The sequence below is a fragment of the Salpingoeca rosetta genome (genome assembly GCF_000188695.1).
Source record: "Salpingoeca rosetta unplaced genomic scaffold supercont1.2, whole genome shotgun sequence".
Taxonomy (NCBI): Eukaryota; class Choanoflagellata; order Craspedida; family Salpingoecidae; genus Salpingoeca; species Salpingoeca rosetta.
The window spans coordinates 103796-123283 of record NW_004754932.1 but is presented as its reverse complement, the minus strand read 5'-3'; the positions used below and the strand labels follow the sequence as shown (position 1 = coordinate 123283).

The 19488-nt window shown below is 55.0% G+C and overlaps 5 protein-coding genes across 5 annotated transcripts in view; 1 reads left to right on the top strand and 4 right to left on the bottom strand.

Moving 5' to 3' along the window:
* Positions 1-4201, bottom strand: part of PTSG_00617 (uncharacterized protein) — a gene marked incomplete at both ends in the record, with an annotated part of 5641 nt that extends 1440 nt beyond the window's left edge. The window contains 11 exons of the mRNA XM_004998027.1: positions 150-262; positions 478-572; positions 812-890; positions 1113-1165; positions 1324-1433; positions 1657-1718; positions 1993-2093; positions 2411-2489; positions 2767-2921; positions 3193-3468; positions 3722-4201. Of these exons, the coding sequence (XP_004998084.1) occupies positions 150-262; positions 478-572; positions 812-890; positions 1113-1165; positions 1324-1433; positions 1657-1718; positions 1993-2093; positions 2411-2489; positions 2767-2921; positions 3193-3468; positions 3722-4201 (1603 nt within the window). The remainder of the gene's footprint in view (positions 1-149; positions 263-477; positions 573-811; positions 891-1112; positions 1166-1323; positions 1434-1656; positions 1719-1992; positions 2094-2410; positions 2490-2766; positions 2922-3192; positions 3469-3721) is intronic.
* Positions 4202-4395: 194 nt separating this feature from the next.
* Positions 4396-5774, bottom strand: PTSG_00616 (uncharacterized protein; the record flags this gene model as incomplete). The annotated part of the gene is made up of 3 exons (XM_004998026.1): positions 4396-4601; positions 4984-5165; positions 5659-5774. The coding sequence occupies 3 exons, from the start codon at positions 5772-5774 to the stop codon at positions 4396-4398; spliced, it is 504 nt and encodes a 167-aa protein (XP_004998083.1).
* Positions 5775-5822: 48 nt separating this feature from the next.
* Positions 5823-7456, top strand: PTSG_00615 (uncharacterized protein). Its single transcript, XM_004998025.1, has 4 exons — positions 5823-6228; positions 6546-6599; positions 6706-6811; positions 7089-7456. The coding sequence occupies exons 1-4, from the start codon at positions 6125-6127 to the stop codon at positions 7161-7163; spliced, it is 339 nt and encodes a 112-aa protein (XP_004998082.1). The 5' UTR covers positions 5823-6124; the 3' UTR covers positions 7164-7456.
* A 162-nt stretch (positions 7457-7618) lies between these two features.
* Positions 7619-18421, bottom strand: PTSG_00614 (chitin-binding protein). Its single transcript, XM_004998024.1, has 22 exons — positions 17430-18421; positions 17012-17148; positions 16362-16835; positions 16032-16158; positions 15514-15888; positions 14973-15278; positions 14330-14391; positions 13976-14059; positions 13735-13796; positions 12752-13508; positions 12307-12449; positions 11808-11901; positions 11577-11682; positions 11323-11394; positions 11015-11118; positions 10722-10828; positions 10355-10442; positions 10001-10105; positions 9595-9745; positions 9262-9333; positions 8826-9009; positions 7619-8628 (listed from the first exon to the last, which is right to left on the bottom strand). Exons 1-22 carry the CDS (start codon positions 18367-18369, stop codon positions 8004-8006), a joined length of 5175 nt encoding a protein of 1724 aa, XP_004998081.1. The 5' UTR covers positions 18370-18421; the 3' UTR covers positions 7619-8003.
* A 643-nt stretch (positions 18422-19064) lies between these two features.
* PTSG_00613 (uncharacterized protein) overlaps positions 19065-19488 on the bottom strand; it is a gene marked incomplete at its 5' end in the record, with an annotated part of 7677 nt that continues 7253 nt past the window's right edge. The window contains 2 exons of the mRNA XM_004998023.1: positions 19065-19267; positions 19448-19488. The exon at positions 19448-19488 is cut by the window's right edge and continues 18 nt beyond it. Of these exons, the coding sequence (XP_004998080.1) occupies positions 19147-19267; positions 19448-19488 (162 nt within the window). The 3' untranslated portion in view covers positions 19065-19146. The remainder of the gene's footprint in view (positions 19268-19447) is intronic.

Genomic DNA, 19488 nt, shown 5'->3' with positions numbered 1-19488 from the left:
CACACACACACACACACACACACACACACACACACACACACACACACACACACACACACACACACACACACACACACACACACACCACCACCACCACCACCACCACCACCACCACCACCACCACCACCACCACCGTCTCCTGCCCGCACCTGGGGCTGCGGCAAACAGCTCTGGACTGCTGTGAGCGCCATGCCCAATGCGTGCAAAGTACTCCGCCGTCGCGTCGTTGGCGAGACGAAGAACAGCGCGTGGTGGCGAATACCTGCAGTTGTTGTTGTTGTTGCGAATGGCGTGTTGTGTGTGTATGTGTGTGTGTGTGCATGTATGAATGTGGACATGCGCATGTGTACATGTGAACATGTGTACATGCCGTGTTCTTCTGCTCCTCTTCTTCACACCTTCCCCGATGTTCTATCTGTTCATCCATCAACATAAACACAACCGCTCACACAGCCCCATGTGACACAACACTCCCACCTGCAGGCGATGGCAAATATGCTCTTGCGTGCGTTTAGCTCCTGGCATCGCTGTGTCACGCCCTCAATCGGAATTCCGGCCCGCTCTGCCCACACCTGCAGCTCAGCGGGAAAGGAAGGTGTGAGCGCATGCATGCTTTTGTGTGTGTGTGTGTGTGTGTGTGTGTGTGTGTGTGTGTGTGTGTGTGTGTGTGTGTGTGTGTGTGTGTGTACGCTTGTGCGCATGTGCGTGCACACCTGTCTGTCTGTGTGTGAGTCAGTCTGTCTGGTTGTTTGTGCATGCAGCTACCCCCCCCCCCTCTCGCGCGCCCATCACCCCCCTGCAATGCCCTCACCATCATGATGTGGCTCATTGCGTTGACAAAGAGCGAGCGGCGGGAGTTGTAATCGCTCCGTCGTCGATACGGCGCCCACCTGATCACGCAACGGTCATGATCGCGGTGGTGGCGGTGGTGATGGTGGTGGCGGTGAAAAACAGGGGTGGCGAGGAACAGGAGCGAGGCAAATGTGCCATGATGGAGAGTGACGATGAAGCAGGGCGTGGCGAGCATGTCTGACAGGCAAGCAAGGATGGATGTTATGATAGCAGTGCACATACACACACTCACACTCACACACACATACATACACACACACCTCTTGAACTTGAAGGATCCCAGCGCAAATGTGAACGAGAGGTAGTCAAGCACCTGTCACAATGTTGTTGCACCATGTGATGTAATGTGATGTGATGGGTGAGTGAGTGTATGTATGTAAGCGTGTGCGTGAGCGCAATGTGTGCGAGCGCACAAACAACACCTCTCCCGGCTGACACAAACACACGCACACACGTGCTTTCGTGCCTCACCTTCCTGCAGGCTTCAAAGTGCTGTGCAGAAGAATGGCTGCATTCGTTGAGAATGAGCAGAGCAATCACGGTGTACCCCAGATACGGCAGGGAATTAAACTCCCACAGGCCTGTGGATACATACACACAACCGCACGCACGCACGCACGCACGCACGGCATTGAGAGGTGCAGCAGCAAGGTTGAGGTAAGTTACGCATGTGTACAGGAAGATGTCAAAGCACGCAAACATGCACGCATACTTGCCCGCACACTTGCCCACACACTTGCACGCACTTGTACGCACACACTCGCGCACATACAAACACATACAAACACGTTCGCGACAACGTGCCTGCGTTGAGGATTTCGTCCATGAGTTCTCGGAGAAAGAGCTGCACAACAGGGGCCGCTTTGCTGTTGCAGCCACCAACACCAGTGATGATGGTGGTGGTGGTGGTGGTGGTGATGATGATGGTGGCGGTGGTGGTGGTGGCGGTGATTGTCGGGGTTGTCGTTTTGCGGTGGTTGCGAATAAGGGACGTGTGGGTAGGTTTGAACAACGATCACACAAGGACACGGGCTGTGTTCAGACAACTCACGTCAAAGAAACACGCGTGTGCTTCACACTTGACCCATCGTACGCCTCTCCCTCCATCACACGCCCCCTCTGCCTTGTGCCGCTGCTGACCTTGGCGTTGGCTGGTGGTGCGGGGCGGAGAGAGCGGTGAGATACAGCGTTCCATTGATCATCAACAGGTGGTTCTCGGTCTCCAGCACGCCCACGATGGCCTGTGCAGCAGCAGTGGTGGTGATGAGTGGAAGGGGAGAACGTGGACGTGGTAGGAGAGCGTTGTCATGCCAGGACAACTAGGACTGACACATCTACACACGTGCACATGGAACAGGACTACAACATCATCTACACACGTGCACATGAAGCAGGGAATGACGCGTACGCACACACACACACACACGCTGACACAGATGTGCGCACGGATCTGCACTCCCACATTACGCACTCAAAGGTAAAGTGTGCATCCAACACGTAGCGCATGCATGCGTACTCAACTCGCCAGACGCGAGCACTCACACGCACACGAGCATACCCGGGGCACGGCGAACCGAGGAGCGTCGTATTTGTCAGCCGCAGGCAGCAAGCACTCGCGCAAGTGGCGTTTCAGATCACTGGCGGTGGAGGTGGTGGATGATTAATCAGCAGCAGGAGAAACACATAAATACACACACACGAGCACACACACACACACACACACACACACACACACACACACACACACACACACACACACACACACACACACACACACACACACACACACACACACACACGAGCACACACACACACGAGCACACACACACACACATACATACACACACACATACACACACGAGCATACACTCACATGCACAACACCAATCACACAACTCTCATGCATACGCTTACGGGGGCACGAGGTCTGGCGGGAAGCGGTGGAGGAGAAAAGCGAGACCGATGGAGGTAAAGTCGTAATCTCCCGAGCGGTGCAGCGGGTGACGCGACCCAAGACGCCCCCACGGTTTCTGCTGCTGCTTCAGCCACCCTTCAATCGCCAACGCATGCTGCCATGGCGGTGGTGGCGGTGGTGGCGGTGGTGGTGGCAACAACAGCAAGTGCAGTGGTGAGCAGAGTGTGGTGCTATTCTCACGTCCCAAGACCCCTTGCACACAAACAAGCAAACAAAACAGCACAAGAAAACACTAGACACACACAAACACACATACACAGATACGCATGCACACACATGCACACGCACATGCACACGCACATGCACACACACATGCACACACACACATGCAACACACGGCAGCGAAGGTTGGAGCGATCCCGCACCTCTGTGTCGTTGTTGAGGATGCGCGCGACGAGGAGCTGCAGCGTGGTGACTTTGCCATCCGCCCTGTTCCAACAATACTCATCGCATGGCACACTCGCCAGGAGGGTCACAATGGTGCGTGCGTAGTGGTGCTCGTCTGGGCGGTAGTAGGACATGTGTGGCGATTCGTCTTGCGGTGGAGGGGCTGACGACGGAATGCTATACCCTGGCGGTATGTACGAAGACGACTGTCTTCCCTGCCCAAACTTGCCCCCAATCATCCGCTGGTACTTTGCCTGCCAGCATTGGTGGTGGTGGGGGATGGTGTCGGAAGGAGGCGGTGCGTGAGGACAAAGGTAACTTGGTGGCACTTGCATCCACAGAACAACAACGACAGCAGCGACAATCAATAACAGGGACAAACACAACTGCAACGACGACGACGACAACGACAACAACAACGACAACTGCAACAACAACGACGACAATGACAATGACAATGACAACGACAATGACGATGACAGGACATCTTGCCATCAGCCAACATACCATCACGGCACTGAGGTCTTTTTGGTGTGACAAGATGGCGTGTGCAGGTCCGGTTGCGGTCATTGGTTTGGATGTGGCTGGTGCTGAGATGGATCGTGGCAGAGGGTGCTGCGAGTGTGAGGCTGACGGTGGCTGGTCAGCCTCGGAGGTGGAACGTGGCTGCTCTGTGATCACCCCACCATAGACTCCATTGCCATCGCCCTCACTGCCATCAACCCCATCGTCGTCATCGCCATCACTGAGACTGGCATGATGTGTGCTGTCATCCCTGACAACAACCCTGTCCGGCCCATCCTCTTGTGGTGGCTCTGCAACTGTGTCTCTTGGCTCATGCGTATGTGTCTCTGTTGCTTCTTGGGACTCCACTGCTGGTTGCTGCTGTTGTTGCTGTTCCCGCTCCTGCCGCTGCTGTTGCAGTTGCTGCACACTCGCCATCTCCCCAGCAGCATCATCCATCTTCTTGTCAGCAGCGTCCATCATTGCCGATGTTTATTGCAAGATATTATTCAATTATCTACAACCGCCCCCACAACACACACACACACACACACACACACACACACACACACACACACACACACACAGCACACACAGCACAGCACACACACATACACACATACATACACACATACATACACACACACATAGCACAAACACGATTCCACACGACGTCATCACCTGCGAACCCGCAGCTCCACTTCTTTCTTCTGGCTGTTGAGAAAGTCAAGGACGCGGCTGCATGTGTGATCGAGAGCAGAGAGCGCCTCTGCTGGTGGCACCTTTTCCCGCCCAGTCTCTGCTGCCTCTGCGCTCTCCTCATATGCATCCTCCAACTCGGCTTCAAGCTCAGGGTCGGCCTTGGTGCGCAACAGCACAGGCGCTGCAGAGCGGAAGGGAGGAGGTGGAGCGAGGATGGGGGAAAGGTGCACACAAAGGCGCACGTCGTCAGCAAAGGAGGCATTTGGCCAAGCAACCTTCACGCAGAACATAGAAACGAAACCATACAATTCCCTCAAACACAACCCGCATCACCACACACACACACACGATCGCACACACACACACACACACACAAAACCGCACCACACACACACACACACAAAACCGCACCACACACACACACACGCACGCACGCACGCGCACACACACACACACACGATCGCACACGATCACACACACACACACACGATCACACACACACACACGATCACAAACAAAGCCATGATAGAATGTGAACCATCATCACTCAGGTGCACGATTACCTTTGTCGTGGGTGAAGCTGCTGACGACGCCAGATGTGACGCTCTGGAGGTGCTCATCCAGCTCCGTCGACATGGCCTTGGGCACGAGCACGCGGTTGTGCAAGTCTGGGTGCTCTCGCCTTCTCAAAGACATCATCAGCACCTCAATTTGCCCTGGTACCAGCACCACCAAAGGAAGCGTGCTGGCAATGTGAGGAAGAAAAAAAAACACGTCGTGCCATAAACACGCCGTGATACAAAGACCAAAACACTGGTGACACATTGGAATTGTATCTCGCGTGTTGCTGCTTCCTTTGCCTTTGCCTCCATTGCTTTCCCCCTCGGCACCGACACAGACGGACAGCCACTCATTCCAAAGCAGAAAGCAGGCCACTCACGTTCGATTGTTTGTAGGTTGCTCAGCATTTGTCGCCTGCGTCAAACATGTTTGGAGGGGAGAGAACAGCACAGAAAACATTGTTACATCAGCTGCACAGTGCATACGTCTTGTCGGTATGCAAAACACACCGCAAGCAAAACAAAGAAAGCTCACCGACACAAACACACGCCATGCACACGCACACACATGCAAACGCACACACATGCACACACACACATGCAAACGCACACACGCCCATGCACACGCACACACATGCAAACGCACACACGCGCATCAGGGGCACAGAACGCACGCACCAGGAGGGAGAGGATGTCTTGAGCGTGGATCTCATCTTGTACAGCTCATCTTGAATCGCCGTTGCCTTTGACAGCAACGCATCCAGCGTCAGCCGCAGCACTCCGCTGTCACCCATCGTCTCCGTCGGTAGAATTCTGGTGAATGATGACCTGCAATTTTCAGAACTTCAACCACCTGACGATTGTGTTGTTGTTGCTGCTTCGTGTTTGCGCACCCCACCTTCTGCTCTTCTTCATCGTCGTTGATTGATTGACCTTGTTCATCTTCTGCGCTGGTTGCTGGTTGGCTGCGAAGGACAAGCATAGTGTCGAGCAAACGACCTTGCTTGAAAGTGTTGCCCGTCGCTGTTATCGCTTCTGCCGCTGCTGCTGGTTGAGGCAGACGTTCGTTCGTGCGTGCTGGGTTTGTGTTTGTGTTTGGGTTTGTGGTTTGTTTGGGTTTGTGTGAGGGGGCAGACAAGGCGCCATGTTTGATCGCGTACGGAAATGGTTTGATGGCGTGTACAAGTCCTTCACCGACCCCAATGACACCACGCCTTCATCGTCCTCTGCGCCTGGTGCCGGATCAAGGTATGTGTGTGTGTGTCTGTGCGCCTGTGCGTCTGTGCGTGCGTATGCGTATGCGTGTGTGTGTCTTTGTGTGTCTTTGTGTGTGTGCGTGCGTATGCGTATGCGTGTGTGTGTGTGTCTGTGCGCCTGTGTCTATGTGTGTCTTTGTGTGTGTGTGTGTGTGTTCACCTGTGCGCACTCGTCTTGCCTGGAACTTGCCTCTGTGCGTCTCTGTGCGTCTCTCTTTGTCCTGTTCTTGTTGGTGTGTTTTGCCTCCATGCCTCTCAACAACCTTTCTGCGGGCGTTGTCGTCATTCGCGTGCGATGGCTGCATGTAGGCCCGGCGCAACAAAACCAACAAATGTCGTTGTACCGGTGACTGCGAAACAAGGGTGAGTGTACAACGCTTGCTTCTGAGTTGGCTCTCGCAGAACCACCCGCTTGCCGCTTTGCACATCGTCTTGCTCACTTTCCCGCCCGTTTCTGCTCCTACCTCAGGTCTCGATTTGTGGATGAAGACGGCTTTGCCGCGCATGAGTTTTATGAGGAAGCAGAGGACGGCCACACACTGAAGCGTGTTCCACAGAGCAGACTACGACCTGAGGTGTGTGCGTGTGTGTCTGTGTCTGTGTGTGTCTGTGTGTGTGTGTGTGTGTCTGTGTGTGTCTGTGTCTGTCTGTCTGTCTGTCTGTCTGTCTGTCTGTCTGTCTGTCTGTGCGTGTGTCTCTCTCTGTGTGTATCTGTCTCTGTCTCCGGTTCTCTGTGTCTGTGTGTCTGTATCTGTATCTGTGACTGTGCGTGCACCATGCGTGCGTGCCTGCCTGGCTCACATCAATCTATTCGCACCATACCCTCACCTTGACGTCAACACATGGCCGTAGGGGACAATCAAACTTGACAAACCGGTGCTGCCCACAGACTGCCCAATCTTGCTGTGTACAGCCCATTCTTTCTAGCAAACCTGACGCCTTCTCCCCTCTTTCGCTTTCGCCCCTAACCGCGATGATGACAACAACGAAGTGGGCTGCCAGCAGAAGTGTGCCCTTGCTTGCTTGCTTGCTTGCTTGCTGAGCTGTGTCGCTTGCATGTGTGTGTGTGTGTGAGTGCGTGCGCGTGTGTGCCGGTCTGGTGGACCTCATCTCCGCAACGGCCATGCCCTGTGTGTGTGTTCATTGTTTCGAACCTATGATTTCCATAGTTAACCAATAACAACCCTGTACACAAACGCGACCGCAACGAGGTGTGGGGAGTCTGTGTGTATGCCTGCGTGTGGGTGGGTGTGTGTGTCTGTCCATCTGTCCATCTCTCTCTGTGTGTGTGTGTGTGTGTGTGTGTGTGTGTGTGTGTGTGTGTGTTTGCTTGCTTGCTTGCTTGCTTGTTTGTGTGTTGCAGCTTTCCCATCACCACAGTCAATGAATGCGGATTTAAGTCGTTCAAAAATCACAAACGAAAACTTGAGAAGATGAAGCCATTGTAACAGCGCTCGCACACACATGCACACACACATGCACACACATACATACACGCACACACATACACGCAACGCAACAGCGTCAACACACATGGGCGGGTCTCAACCAACACGACAACCAACCAACAGACGCGAAAATGGCATGAGGTTTAAACAATGGCGCCTTTGGAACGTATTGAAAGGAAAGTTACCAGTTACACAGCACACGCACACAACACGCAGATACACACACATGCACACACATGCACGCACGCACACACACACGCAAACACACACGTACACACACACACGCAAACACACACACACACACACAACCATGTCCATGTCAGGAGAGCCTCTCGTAGTATGCAAAGAGGCTGCTCTCCACAAGTGCAGTTGCGCCAGTGTCACCCGCCGCCACATACGAGAGGAAGCACGAGCCCTCCATCGACCCGCCAACCGTGCCCGCGTCAAAGCTCAGACACAACGCGTCGTCCAAGCACATGCGCGCGCACGCCTCGAGCGACACACCCTCCCTGTATGCGCCGCCCTGGTTCTGCCCAGGGATGTAGTGGGCGGGAAGCACAGAGAAGTAAGGCGGGCTAGCAAGGGACACGGAGGGTGCGTCTGCCAACGACAACTGCCCGTGCGGGAAGAGTTGCAGCAGCTGTATCAGACCCGTCATCCCAAACGCGCCACCAGCCGCGTTGTCGTCCAGGCGCTGCCCGACAGCAAGCCCGCACGTCGCACTGCGCGCGCCGCAGTCTGTGAGCTGGCCCTGGAACGACTGCTGTGTCTGCATGCGCCCGTCAACGTAGAGGTTCACGGCGGTGGTGTCTGTCTGCGCGGTGTACACCAGCTGCAGCAGGAACGAGTGCACAACACCATCTGCCAGTTGCACGTCGGGGAAGAAGAGCAGATTCCGCGACGATGTCGACGCCGTGCTCGTGTAATACAGCGTCAGCCGTGATCTGTGGTGGTGATGATGAAGATGAGAGGACGTAAACGAGTGGCAGTGGTATAGGTGTGTGGGCAGTGGCCAAGTGCAGGCGCGAGCACGCTTTTGCTGTACACAACCACAGGTCGTTGTACACAACGCAAGAGCACCTGCACGCAAGCACACACACATATACACACACACACACACACACACAAGCACAGCACGTACAAGGCGCTCATGTAGAGGGCAAGGTGTCGGGTGTTTCCGTCCTGTGAGGTCTTGGCGAAGATGTAGCCAGCCGTGCCCGTGTCAGCACGCAGTGTGCCCACAACAGAGAGCGTTGGACCAAGAGAGAATGAATGCTCTGTCACCTCAAGCCGGCTGGAGCCATCAAAGGTCGCCCCTTCCGTACCTTGGTCCAGAGTAGGGTTTGCGTATACACGAGTGTGTGTGTGTGTGTGCATGTGTGTGTGTGTGTGTGTGTGTGTGTGTGTGTGTGTGTGTGTGTGTGTGTGTGTGTGTGTGTGTGTGTGTGTGTGGTGAGCGCGAGGAACGATCGAGTTGGGACGAGAACATGCTGCTGCAACCTGCACGTACACACTTTAATCGCACCACACATACGTGCACGCACGCACGCACACGCATGTGCACGGCTTGTGCTCACCTCTGACGGCACCAACGCTGAAGCCGACAGTGTCGTTCAGGAGATCAAGATACGCAAGGCCGCTCGCATTGCCTGTAACGGCGACACACACGCGCCCACAGCAGCAAGTGGCGTCGATGTGAGGGCATGAATTGAAAGACAAAAAAAAAAAAACCATGAAGTGCATGGCAATTGCTCAGCCCTGAAACTCGCTCATACTCCCTGCACACACAAGCACGCGCGCACATGTATGCGCACACTCAAACACACACGCACCCACACACGAGCACACACACACGCACCCACACACAAACACACAGTACAAACACCGAACATGTGTTTGGTATGACTCACTGATAGGAAGCTGCTGGTCCAGGGCAGGGGTTGGCGCAACAGCGGTGGGATCGGCCGTCATGAACACGCCCGAATACACGGAAGCTGATGCAATGGCGCCAGAGAGGAAAAACAATCCGTCACTGGACGACGCGTCCGTGCGTCGGCCAAGCTGGTAAGCACGATGCAATACACATGTGGACACAGGTGACAAGATGAAGGTGTGAGCAACACAACCGTGGTGTTTGCACATCGCATTGACTGTTTACGAATACACACTTACACAAGTGTGTGCACAAGTACACGCACACATGCAAATGCACACAAAGACAACACATACACACGCACACACACGCACACGCACGCACACACACACACACACTCGCACGCATGCACACACACAGGCACATACACACAGCTGGCAGACCTGCAGGATGCAAGACGACGACGGTGGTGAGCAATCCTGGACGCGACCAGAGAGGGAGGAGGTGCCGGCGAGTGATCCGTCCACATACAGCTGCGCCGTAGCATTCTGATATCATTCATTCGTTGCGTGCGTGTGTGTGTGTGTGTGTGTGTGTGTGTGTGTGTGTGTGTTGAAAGGGGGAAGGTGAAGGCCCTCAAGTGAGTTTTCGGCCACAACAGAACACGCAACCACGCATTAAGTGCATCCTCACAGCCTCACATACACACACATACACACAAACACAAACAGCACAACAAAAACAAATGAAAACTTCAACCTCTCGCGGTACTCAAACATGCGTGCAAGGGCACGCACGTTGACAGCGAGCATAACGCGGTGGTAGAGGCCATCGGCGAGCGAAACGGAGAAACTTGCGGACTGCTGGGCCGTTGATCCACTCGTCCTGAAAACAAGGACAGCACGGACGGATGGGGGTTGGTGTTGTGTCGTGTGGTTGTTGTCGACGGTGGTGTTGGGGTTTGCATTTGAGCACAAGTGCGAGTGTGGTGGGTGAGTACGGGGGAGCAAACACGACAACAACGGCAAGCGTGATGACTGAGAGAGCATTGCACCAAACACCTGAAAACATGCGACGTGTACAAGCTTGAATGCACACACACGCACGCACACACACGCACACAGGTGTATGCATGCAAGCAGTTGTGCACATGTGAACGCGCACTTGTAGTAGAACGAGACGCGGTTGCTGGTGGCTGAGGAGTAGAGCGACCAGAATCGCCCGCCAATCGCATCCGTCTTCGCAACAAAGTATCCGTTGGTGTTGCGGTCCTGTTGGGCGTGAGACGGTCGACAATGGTGAGTACAGATGAAGGAGGGGCACACCCAGCAAACGCAAACAAAAACAATACACTCAAACGCACACACGCACACGCACACACAAGCGTGCACACGCACACACACACGCACACGCACACGCACACGCACACACGCACGCACACGCACGCGCACACACACCTGATTGACAGTGAGAGTGACGGTGAAGGTGGAGGTGGCGCCGAGAGGAACAGCATGAAATCGGGGAATCACAACAGCAGACTGGCCGTCAAACACAAGTGCTCCTGCAGCATTGGCAAAGAAGAAGAAGGCAGCGGTGGCACGCAGAGGATGGAGGGTGGACGAGGGGTTGTTCAGTGGGAGTTCGTGACAAGCGAGCAAGCGATACTGGGTTCACAAATTGCAAAGAAGAGCACTGGCTGTGTGCGCATACACACATTCGCAATCAATGACGCACACGCACGCTGTGCACGTTGGCGAGCCCTCACCGTCTGCATCTGCGGAGACGCTGCCGACAACATTTCGGTTCGACGCATCCAGCAGATCAATCACGCTTGGACCTGAATGCACACACACACAACCACATATGCACACATGCACAACCAAATCAACGAAAGAGTAGAATAAACAGCGATGAACACAGGTAGAGGCAGCAAGTGCGCTTGTAAACAGAACACCACCACCAGCACCACACCACCACCACCACCACCACCACCACCACACGACGACTTGACAACCGGACCTGCGGCTGAGGGGCTTGGGTAGTCCTCGATGGGCACGAGGTCGGATGTGCTGAGAGCATTGATGCGCAGGTGACGGATGATGCCCTCAAGTCGGTACGCACCGCCCTGTGCACGGAATGAGAGCGGAATACACAGAGCACATGGCCAACAAGGAATCATGTGAGCACTAAACAAAGAAGCGTGCACAAACACACGCATGCGCGCACATACACACATACACACACACACACCGCTGAGCTGGCGCGCTGGCCGATGTAAATTTTGCAGTCTGGACCGGGATCACAGAAGGAGATGGTGGCGCCCAAGTTCTGCGTGTATGTTGTGCTGCATTGCAAGCAAAGCGAGAAGGATAGTTGAAGAGGAACACCAAAATTGTTGGGTAAGCTCATTCGCAGCGTGGAGGTGCGCCAAGTGCGCACACGCATTCACACACGCATTCACACACATTCACACACATTCACACACATTCACACACATTCACACACATTCACACACATTCACACACATTCACACACATTCACACACATTCACACACACGCATACACACAGAAACAACAACAACAACAACAACAACAACAACAACAACAACAACAACAACAACAACAACAACAACAACAACAACAACAACAACAACAACAACAACAACAACAACAACAACAACAACAACAACAACAACAACAACAACAACAACAACACACACACAACAACAACAACAACGCGCACACGTACGTGTTTGCGTCGATTTGGAGGGAGACGGACTGTGCTTGGACGTTGAGGACAATGTTGTGCAAGGCGCCGTCATCGAGAGGCGAGTCGAGCTGGAACACTGCCAGCGTGGACGCATCACTGTCTGTCCGGTAGTACACGCCAACCTGTGGGATGACGAATGATTGTCAACGAAGATGATGGTGTGACGGTTGGGGTGGGGTTGACCTCACACACACACACACACACACACACACACACACACACACACACACACACACACACACACACACACACACACACACACACACATACACACACACATACACACACACACACGAAACACACACACAGGACACACACACGAAACACACACAACACACAAACAAACACACAAACAAACACACACAACACACACAACACACAAACAAAACACACACAACACACAAACAAACATGCACACACGCACCCGCTGCGTGAGTTCGTAGACGTAGAGTGCAAAGTGGCGTGTGGATCCGGTGGCCGATGTGACGGCAAAGATGTACCCGCCAGTGCCAGGCACAATCTGCACCTGAGCAGTCAAACTGAACGTTTCACCGATGAAGAGTGGTTGCGTAATTTCAAGGGCACCCTTGCCATCGAAGTACACCCAGTCGTCTGCGAACCGCTGCGGCGCTGTTGGTGACGCAACAACACCGGAGGAGAGGAGAGGGTCGAGCAGGTTGTGTGTCTGCTGTTGGCACGTGTTGTTGTATCGCGTGTACCCCGCAATGCACTCGCACGTGAACGCGCCGTCCGTGTTGACGCACATGGTGTTGTCGTCCAAGGCACACGAGCTGGGATCGTCACACTCGTCGATGTCCTCGCAGGTCGTCGCAGACGTGTTGGTGTAGCCAGGGAGACACGAGCACGTGAAGCTGCCAAGGGTGTTGTCGCACAGCTGGTCGCACGGGCTGGACAGGCACTCGTCCACATCCAAACACGCGATGGAGACGAGGGGGCTCAGCACCCCGCTCGCCTGGCACACTGCGAAGAAGAACGAGCTGCCGCCTGCGTCGCCGTTGGTGGTGTAGCCGTCGTAGCAGTTGTACACAACAACATCCTCGTACACGGCAACAGCGGGTGCGGAATTGCTCGCTGTCGCGTTGAGCTGCTCTGCTGGTGGCGGTCCGCACGGCACGCGTGTGCACGTCCTGTTGTCGCTCGTCTCCAGGAAGAACCCAGTCCTGGCATTGCACAGCATGTGTGTGTGTGTGTGTGTGTGGGTGTGCGTGTGGGTGTGGGTGTGTGTTTGGATAGACATGTGAGGGCAATGTGGCTGACATTGACAACGAAACAGCAGTCAGAAGAGGAAGCGGCATGCTTCAACAACACATTCACGAAGGTACATCAGCCAACACCATGACCACATTACGCTTCGGGTGTCACATTTACGTGTGTATGTGCACTGACCTGCACGCGCATTCAAACGAGCCCGCCGTGTTGGTGCAGATGTGATCACAGGGGCTGTCCTCCTGTTTCATGGTGAGGTGAGACATCATTGTGCGCAACGTGTGAGTGGAAGCGAGTGAGTGTTCAAGCGGAAGAAACAGTGGACGACAAGATGCTGGCACAGGCATGCATATGTGTGCATGCCAGCGTGCACAAGATTGATGCTTTGTCTCAAACGCTGTTGTCGCTGCCATTCACCCACCATGCATTCGTTGATTTCGACGCATCTGAATCCATCGGTGAGACGATAGCCGGTCGGGCACGTGCAGTTGAAGCCGCCAGCAAACTGCTCGGTGGAGGAGAAGGAGTTGGTGGTGGTGGTGGTGGTGGTGGTGGTGGTGGTGGTGGTGGTTGTGGTGGTGGTGGTGGTTGGAGGAGGTGGAGGTGGTTGGAGGAGGTGGAGTTGGTGGTGGTGGTGGTGTTGGAGGAGGTGTGTCAGCGAGGAAACACGTGAGTACGTGTCGATTATGATCATGGCTGTGATCTATCAGGAAAACAAGGACACCAACTGCTTGGATACAACATGTGCACCCTGGCTCGAAGCAACGCAACATACGTTGACACAGCCGTCCGTGCAGCCGCCGTTGTTCGTACTGCATTCATCGACATCCACACAGCCTACAAAGGCAATATGTGTGTGTTTGTGGGTGTGGGTGGGTGTGTTTGTGGGCGGGTGTGTGTTTGTGTATGTGTGTGTGTGTGTGAACAACTCGGGTGAGCGTGGTGACAGATAGACATGCACTGCTGGTGTCCACAGGAGATAAGAACACACACACACACACACACACACACACACACACACACACACACACACACACACACGCACGCGCCTTTGGTCCGCTTATTGTGCACCGACTTAGGGAATCACTCGATACTACGATCCTTACACCCCGTACCGGGCCGTTAATCATTGAGGGTTTGCAACCGTAATCCGGAGTTGGGATCGGGACGCAGCCCCTGGAGCTGATCCCGACAGGCTGATTGCTCGGGTCATATCTGGGTTGGTTGTGGGTACATGCTCGTCTGTTCGTTGGTGACACGCACACACACACACACACACACACACACACACACACACACACACACACACGCACGCACGCAGACAGGGATGTGCACCAGCAAACCGCTTCCCCTCCCCCCCCCCTCCCCCCACCCCCCAAACAAACACCATTCCATCAGCGGCAGACGGATGAACGCACCATCAGCAAACTGGCCATCAACCATTCCAGATGCGCGACAGAAGAGCGAGAACGACGTCGCGGACGCAGCGCCGCCGTCAACAGTAAATCCGTCCTCGCACACGTACGGCAGCTCGTCGCCAAACTGGTACGGCCCCGTGCCGTTCAGGCGTGCTGTCACAGATGGGATGGAAGCAGGGAGCGTGGGCGGTGGGTTGGCGCAGTTGATGCGAACACAGTGCGATGAATTGCTTGGATCCACCATGAAGCCATCGACGCAGGAGCAGAAGTAGTCGCCTGCTGTGTTGTTGCAGTTCTGGAAGCACCCTGCCGAATGACATGTCGTGGCAAAAGGGGGAGAGCGCGTGATGATGGGGTGATGATGGGAGGGTGAGGGTGATGGTGGTGGCGTTGCAAGCGAGACCAAGCATGGCAAGCAACGGAACAAACGGCACCGAGAACGCGAAGTCTGAAATAGACCAGCGTGCCACATCGCACATGTTCATGTACGCGCACACGCACACGCACACGCACACGCACACGCACACGCACACGCACGCACCTCCGTTGTTGACTGCGCATTCGTCGACATCCTCACAGTTGAACCCATCGACCGCCTCAAATCCGCTTGGGCACGTGCATTCAAACTGGCCGAGCGGCATCGCCACGCACGTGTGCGAGCACCCGCCGTTGTTTTCATCGCACGGGTTGAACTCCTCACACGTGGCGTTGTCGCTCGTCAGACGGTAGCCGGGGTCACAGTCGCACACAATCGCGCCAGACGTTGCGTTGCAAATCTGTTCGCAGCCGCCGTTGGTGAGCACCTGCGTTGTGTTGATGCGGTTTGTGCACACGCCACCACACGACGCGGTGCACGACTCTGGGCGCTCCCGTGTCTGGCGCGCACACGTCGGCATCCAATCCGGAAAAGGGCCATCTGTTGTGGTGTGTATGTATGTGAGTGTGGGTGTGCGTGTGGATGGGTGAAATGTGCAATGGAATCACAGCACCAGCATTTGCCAAACATACACATACACGGCACGTAAGCCAGCACACGGGGACAATGCGCAGTGGACGCACAGGTGTAGTTTGCGTTGACGGGGCAGCAAATGTCGCGGGTTTCCATCAGGGGCTGATCGTTCGTGCAAGAGCCACCACACGTGGCATTACACGTGCGTGTGCGTGTGCGTGTGCCCTCGCCACATGTCTGCATTTTACAACAAGCAAATCGCGGGGGGGGGTGAATGAGCAGATGATGTTCGTGTGACAGTACACTGCACACATGGCATCTGATCAACTTACGCACATACCCACACGCACAACGCACACGCAACGCACGCTCACACACACACACACACACACACACACACACACACACACACACACACACACACACACACACACACACACCGTTGACCAGTCGCTCCACTCGCTGTAGACGTAGACGCCGTCTTGGCTGCAACAGAAGGTGCCTGGAAGGTTTGTGCACATGTCAGCGCAGCCGCCATTGTTGACAGCACACTCGTCCACGTCGTCGCACGTCTCGGTGTCGTTCATCAGGCCCATCTCCGTGCAGGTGATGGTGAACGAGGTGCCGTATGCAACAGACTCGTAGCCGCTGCTGCACGTGATGAGCGCTTGCTCGTCAAGTCGCAGCTGCCCCGTGGCACTTGCGGTTGCGTTGGCGATGGTTGGGATGTCACAATACACGCTCGAGCAGTTGTAGGCGTCAATCAGGTAGGATGGCGGTGTGCACGAGCATTCAATCTGTCCCATCGTGTCATCGCACACGTCATCGCAGCCACCGTTGATGCTCCGTGTTTGTCGCGTCGGCTTTTGGTCCAAGCACTTGACATCCGCACACGTTTCCACTCGTGTCCTCTCCTGTAGTTCGTGTGTGTGTGTGTGGGGGGGGGGTGAGGCTTGCTGGTTGGAAGAGAAATCCAGAAACAGATGCACGAGAAACAAAGAAGCAAGCAAGTTTTGGGTGTTTGTGCTTTCGTATTTCACACCCACACAACCAGCCAGACACCTCGAGATCACGCTCCCGCTTGACACACCTGCGTGCCGCAAGACTGAGACCAGTCTGACCAGGGCGAGTACTGGTACGGCTCCGTGATGTTGCGGCACATTGTGTTTGTTGTGGAGGTGCAGTTTGCATCTGTGATCTGCGTCGCGTCGTCGCACACATCGCAATCTAAAGCCAGCAAGCAAGCAAGCAGGCAGCCAGTCAGACAGGTGTGAGTAAAGGGGTGAGTCACTTCACATCACTAATAATTGACAGAAGGTGAGAGTGTAGGCGAAGGTGGATAACAGGGCAAGCGTGCACACTTGCACATTGATATGGCACTGTGAATTTGCTTGATCTTTCAGTTTCAAGCAAGTCAAGCCAGCAAGCCAACTTCCCCTCATCCTTTGCTTCTTTTTGTCATTTCTCTGCTTTGTCTCTTCTCCCTCCTTCAGGGAGATCAAACGCACCGTCACAGAAGCGATCCGAAGTGGGCGTGGGTGCCTGTGTCTCGTATTGGTCATCTGCACAAACTTCGATGATGGCACAGTCGCGGTTTGAAGTGGGCGTTGGCGCCACGGTTTCGTACTCGGTGGCGTTGCATGTTCGCAGCGTGGCGCAGTCGCGGTTTGAGGTGGCTGTGGGCGCCACTGTCTCGTACTCCACCGACACGGTACAGTTTCGCACGAGGGCGCACTGGCGGTTGGATGTGGCCGTGGCTGCAACCGTCTCGTACTCATAGTCCTGGCACACGCGCAGCGGAAGGCACACGGGCGGTGAGCCGTCGGCGACGGCTTGGTCAGCGGGCGTGATGTACACCGCGTCCAAGGATGCGGTCACCGTGGTCTGGCTCGTGTCCTTGACCGTGGCGTTGAGGAAGACGTAGCCACTCTGCTCGATGTGGAATTGCCCGAGCAGCGTGAGGTTACCATCGGGCGGCGGCTGCTGCTGGTCGATGTAGAAGGTGCCTGCGCGGGAGCCATCCGTGTGCACGTCGTACCGCTGCGAGTCCGTGAACGCGCCTGGCGACGTGCTGAAATACACGTAGCTGATGCTGATGTTGTAGTCTGCCTCGCGGTCCACGCTGAAGGAGAACATGCCGTAACCCGTGTTGCGTACGCGGTTGAGCAAGTAGAAGTGGTCACCGAAGAAGCCAAAGAACGCGTTGTCGCCAGACTGCTCAAACTCGTTCCAGTCGCCAACAACAGTGATGTCTGGCTGGGTGACGCCGGCCTCGTAGTCCAGCAGGATGCTGGGCACGGGGTCCACGCACGGTGTCTCCTCGTATGTGTCTCCCGTACATGTCTGCGAGCACGGGTCGCTCTGGGCCAGTGCCACTGGCACTGTCGTGACAGCAGCAGCGAACAGCATTGCCGCCGCCACCACCACGGATGCAACAGCCAACCTCATGATTGCGCTGGTGCTCTTTGTGTATCTGGGATGAAGAGTGGGGGGGGAAGGCGGCAAGGGGGGGGGGGATAGGGGGGATGAGGGAGCAAGAGAGCAAGGGGTGAGGGGAGGAGGGGAGGAGGGGAACACAGCGCAGCTGCTGCGGGTGCGGCTCAGGCAAAACAATGCGCTTGTGTTGTGTTGTTTGCTGTCGAGCTTGGTTTGTTTGCGTGCAAGCAGCAGCAAAGTCGCCGTTGGAAAAAAAATAAAGAAAAAGTGCCGCCGCCAAATTCAAACGCGCGTTGTGTTGTGTGTTGTTGTGGTGTGTTGTGTTGTGTTGTGTTGTGTGTTCTTTGTGTTGTGTTCATGTGTCGTGTGTGTTGTGTTGTGTGTAACAGGACAGAATACGACTTGGAGACCCGCACCAGACCATCGTGGCCATCTTAAGCTCAACGTATTTGCAATACACACGAGTCATTGTATTTATCCATTTCATTTTTGTACAACTTGCTGTGCGCAGTTCCTTTCCTTCTTCATATTGATTCCAGACTGAGTCGAGTCTCACAACATCGCGGACGCGATCGCGCCTTCCCAGCACGCGTGCAACCGGCGTTGTGCTGCTGCCACCACACACTTTTCCCGCCAAAACGCTATCGTGTATCAAACATTTGATGTGACACACGAGTAAATACATGCAAATTTGTTTGCTGCTGACCTGCCAGTGTCTCCTTGTTGAACCTCATGCGTTTTATGTACAGTAACGACAAGTGTGCCAGGCAGCAGGCGCAGCGTGGCGAGTTAGATCAGGAAGCGGCCGTCCGTGAGAGTCTTGACAGCCATGTTCTGGGTGCTTGTCACCCCGAACCATGCATACAGCACCTGCAGCACCAGCCACGCCAGCAGCGCAGCAATCACATAGCTGTGTTGCATCAAGGAGCGAGTGCGTGAATGCGCGCGCGTGTGTGTGTGTGTGCGGGTTTGTGTGTGTGTGTGTGTGTGTGTGTGTGCGTGGGGTTGTGTTGTGTGTGTGTGCGTCGCAGCGCTTGAAGCAACAAGTAGCACGCATGTGATCAAGGCAAGGCACCAAGGGCAAACCCACTTCTTGACGATCAGGTCCCAGAAGATGAAGACAGCGCACTC

Excerpts from the sequence above, each read along its gene's own strand:
- PTSG_00615 (XM_004998025.1), top strand. The coding sequence starts at position 6,125 with ATGTTTGATCGCGTACGGAAATGGTTTGATGGCGTGTACAAGTCCTTC. Across the intron at positions 6,229-6,545 it reads GCGCCTGGTGCCGGATCAAG|GCCCGGCGCAACAAAACCAA; the intron begins GTATGTGTGTGT and ends GGCTGCATGTAG. Across the intron at positions 6,812-7,088 it reads AGAGCAGACTACGACCTGAG|GGGACAATCAAACTTGACAA; the intron begins GTGTGTGCGTGT and ends ACATGGCCGTAG.
- PTSG_00614 (XM_004998024.1), bottom strand. The coding sequence starts at position 18,369 with ATGAGGTTGGCTGTTGCATCCGTGGTGGTGGCGGCGGCAATGCTGTTC. Across the intron at positions 15,279-15,513 it reads ATGCGCAGTCAACAACGGAG|GGTGCTTCCAGAACTGCAAC; the intron begins GTGCGTGCGTGT and ends GTCATTCGGCAG. Across the intron at positions 10,829-11,014 it reads TCACTCTCACTGTCAATCAG|GACCGCAACACCAACGGATA; the intron begins GTGTGTGTGCGC and ends CACGCCCAACAG.